At 46.8% G+C, this 3,697-nt stretch overlaps 1 protein-coding gene across 1 annotated transcript; it reads right to left on the reverse strand.

The window, feature by feature from the left end:
- Nucleotides 1-2,150: 2,150 nt before the first annotated feature.
- LOC131285651 (CLIP domain-containing serine protease B14-like) lies at nucleotides 2,151-3,375 on the reverse strand. The gene is made up of 3 exons (XM_058314508.1): nucleotides 2,954-3,375; nucleotides 2,543-2,853; nucleotides 2,151-2,473 (listed from the first exon to the last, which is right to left on the reverse strand). The coding sequence occupies exons 1-3, from the start codon at nucleotides 3,373-3,375 to the stop codon at nucleotides 2,151-2,153; spliced, it is 1,056 nt and encodes a 351-aa protein (XP_058170491.1).
- Nucleotides 3,376-3,697: the final 322 nt, after the last annotated feature.

The raw sequence follows: 3,697 nt of genomic DNA on the forward strand, positions 1-3,697 counted from the left end.
GAATTTGTTATTCGGCAAACATACAAAAAATATGGATCAAAATGTGCCTTTGTGGTAGGAAGTTTTGAATGTGATCGCATCGATAAATTTGACCACCAGCGCTGGCTGTCAAGAGCGTCCACATTCCAGCTACCGGATGCTTGGCATATCATATATTGCACATTGAAAACTGCGATGCAACAATGAACATCAAAAAATCAATTTACCAAAAACACGTACGGGCCAACACTCGGTGGGGGATAGGGGGTGAAGTATACTGTTGATTGCCTGAACATCACCACTGGCCCCACAGAAAGAACACGAATGGACTAATGTTCGAATGCTGCAGTCCGCTGGAACGAACAGTATGCTGTAATGAGTACGAAAGCCCGATAAGGAGGCACCCGTGTGGGTGAAGCGCGCCATGGTAGTCTACATTGGCAGTTTGCAAAACCAGAAAGCAGTCGTCATCCAGCGTCGAAGGACTCGGGACGGAGAGGAAGTTTATAATTTGATAAAAAGTCAACGATAAATTAACGTCCGCTCTTGACGTAGCTGAAATGAATCTCAAACGATGGCTGCACCCGATTGTGTGGCTTAGTGTGGCCTTGGAGTCGGGGTTTCATCTTGAACCAAACGCGCTGTTTGCGACGAGACCCTTTGGAGGAACGCTCGTTCGGCATCGTCTCGTTTCCGAGCTGTCCGACGCATCTGTTGCAACACTTTCTCATTCGGTGAAGCGTTTTTGGGTGGTTGAATGTTTGGAGTGAAATGAGTTGCTGCAGGAACTGGTCAGCAACCAAACACCGGATGCGGCTGTTGTTTGAGAAAAATCCCTGCCACTTCATAAATACCCACCCGGAGGATGGAGTTCCACAGCTCGAGGCCAAACCATCGGACGCTAAAACATCTTAACGGCCAACCCCGGACGGCAAACGCCAACATTCCCATTTGGTCATGCCAGAACCCAACACACATCCGGGCGAAGGCCCGAGCGAGGTCCCACCGGCAAACCTTAAGGGATTATCCGGGCGGGAGCGGTCGTTACCGGCTTGGCTCACCGATTTCCCACCCCTTTGGGAAGCTCCATCGATAACAATCAGTGACTTTTGAATTATTTTACTGGCTTTATCCGCTTACGGAAGTAATAAGTCTCCACTTTGGACACACACCGGTATCTTGCTTCTTTTGCGTACTCTGGAGCTTTACTCCGGAACGAAGGGTTTCTCACTCAACAAAAAGCAAGAAAAACCCTTTTTAAGGATTTGCAAACCCTGATGGGTTCATTCGTTTTTCTCCCGCCCGCACCACTAGTGTTTACGATGGTGGTCAGGTGCTGCTGGCTATGGTCTCTTGTTGGGTTTTTTTTTTCAAAGCATGTCGTGCGGTTTCGGTACCACTGCAATGGGGGCTATGGCGTTTTTGGCTGCGGAGGACCAACCGCACAAATCCAAGGGACTGCAGTCAAGCTGGATTGGGCAGACTCTTGGGATGACCGAAGAGTACGTTGATTGGGATGTAGCAACCACGGGCAATCTATCAAGATTATGCACGACAAACGGTAAGTAACCAACGCAAGCAGTTCTGGACCTAAGCGGTAATGGATGGAAGGTGACATGTTAATTAAAAACCCAGATACGGGAAAAAGGTAAGTTTCACTGGTACAATATCTGTGATAAATTGTGGTCAGGTGGACTAAACAAAGCCAAATTGGAATTCTGTAGCTAAATCAAACAAAACTTATCTTTTAAACAAGTTATTTCACTCGTGTTGACTCTGTTTGATTATTGGGATGGTTTATAGGTCACATTTTTAAAATATTCCTCATTTTCAATTATTCCATCGTTTCTTATTAGGTCGTTTATATTTAAAGTGCAGTTCATTCATCGACAACAAAATGTAAAAACATTTCAGTTCTAATTCTTTAAATTCTCTTCTGCACATGTACTAGATATGTAACACTTAAAAAGGTAAAAAACACACTTTTTAAGGTAAAAATGAGATAAAAAGTAGGAGTAGTTTAAATTTTTTTAAACATTTTCGTGCCAAGATAAACCATCTTTATTATCTTGACATGATTTTAAAATAAAAAATGTTTCTCTGGTTTTCTTATTTGTAACACCATTTGTAACACGTGGAGCAGGGGTTAAGTACAAGCAATATCCCTTTGATTACACTAAGACGCCACGGAATACTTCATACTGTATCCAGTTCAGATAGTGCGTCACGTTCGTGTAGACGCCGGGTACACCGTCCTTGCCGCACTTGGGCATCCCGAAGCTGATGATGCCGACCAGGTACGTTGCACCGGCGTGCTCAAACATCAGCGGACCACCGGAGTCCCCATGGCACGTGTCCTGCCCGCGAATGCCGCCGGCGCAAATATGAGCCTCGCTAATACTTTCCCCACTCGGCACCGGAAACAGTCGCTTGCAGCGTTCGCTATCGAACCATGGCAGATTGATGGTCATCAGCTTGGAGCTCATTCCGGACCCTGATGGATGAAAATGCAAAATTAAAAGCTTGATCTTCACTCTGGTGGCCAAGCATCCCACTACGGAACCTGTGGATGTGGAGCCCCAGCCGGATGCTACGTAGTCCATGGGCAACCCGTCAGGCTGAGGAAGTTGGGCATCGTCCAGGGGCAGACAAATGGGCTTCACGAACTCGTTGAACTCCACGTCCATCACCAGCTTGATGATCGCGATATCGTTGATATGCACCGCCGAGTTAACCTTGTAAGCCGGATGTATACTGTAGCCTGCCACTTCATAGTCCCTTCGGCAGATGGTACTATTACTATTTGGTTGCTTTTTGCAGTCTTTGTTCCCTCGATGACTCCGGAAGTTCCATTCAGCCACGCGCACCCACGTACTGTCAAAATACCACAAGGAAGTTAAAGATCTCTTCATCAGAACGCTAAATTCACATCAGATGGTTGTGCTCGGTGGGGCTTATCTCATGTCAAACTTACAGCCTGTAACGTTTCTTCCGAGCCTCAGAAAAACAATGAGCAGCCGTCAACACGAACGAGCCACCGATCAGCGACCCGGCACAGTTGGTGTGAATCTTTTTATTGCGCGCCTCGAACCCCAACAGAACCAGCCAAGGAAATTTGTCGATCGTCGTTTCATTGCCCCCAAGAATACGGTCGGGAAATGAAATTGGCCCGCACAGTGGATCGTTTGTCATCCGAGGGCAACACACGCGTGGAAGTCGACCATCCGCCAAGCCACACCTCAGTTTCTCCACGTATTCCGTGTCGTTAAGTGCATGATTTTGCTTCCTTAGAATATCTCGCAAGTATTCGCACTCGCGCACCAAAACACACTTCCCTGTGATACCTCCGGGCGTGACGCACTCGTCATTTTTGCTTACACTCCGAGCCGACAACATTACAGCAAATCCAACCAGTACCAAAGCATAACTCCACCCGTACACCATTATTCTCTAGAATGTTTTTAATGTTAGAAGCGATCGCAAACAAACTAAAAACAAGCACACGGATCGTTCCAACTGCGTCGAAAGATGAAACATTACTGGCTCGCAGCTGGTTAGCTCGAAGAGTCGGTTAGCGATCAAATCACCGATAGTGACCCCGTGCTGAGCGAAGCGCGCAGTTAAGAAATTATGCGCGGGGATTTATGCCTATTTGCGGCAACTGACGCTACAAACACGAAAAAAAAGTGGGGAATTCCAAGATGGGAGCGTATGTGTC

Source organism: Anopheles ziemanni, chromosome 3 (assembly GCF_943734765.1).
Source record: "Anopheles ziemanni chromosome 3, idAnoZiCoDA_A2_x.2, whole genome shotgun sequence".
In the NCBI taxonomy this organism is placed as follows: Eukaryota; Metazoa; Arthropoda; class Insecta; order Diptera; family Culicidae; genus Anopheles; species Anopheles ziemanni.

Excerpts from the sequence above, each read along its gene's own strand:
- LOC131285651 (XM_058314508.1), bottom strand. The coding sequence starts at position 3,375 with ATGTTGTCGGCTCGGAGTGTAAGCAAAAATGACGAGTGCGTCACGCCC. Across the intron at positions 2,854-2,953 it reads CGGAAGAAACGTTACAGGCT|TACGTGGGTGCGCGTGGCTG; the intron begins GTAAGTTTGACA and ends GTATTTTGACAG. Across the intron at positions 2,474-2,542 it reads CTGGGGCTCCACATCCACAG|GGTCCGGAATGAGCTCCAAG; the intron begins GTTCCGTAGTGG and ends TTCATCCATCAG.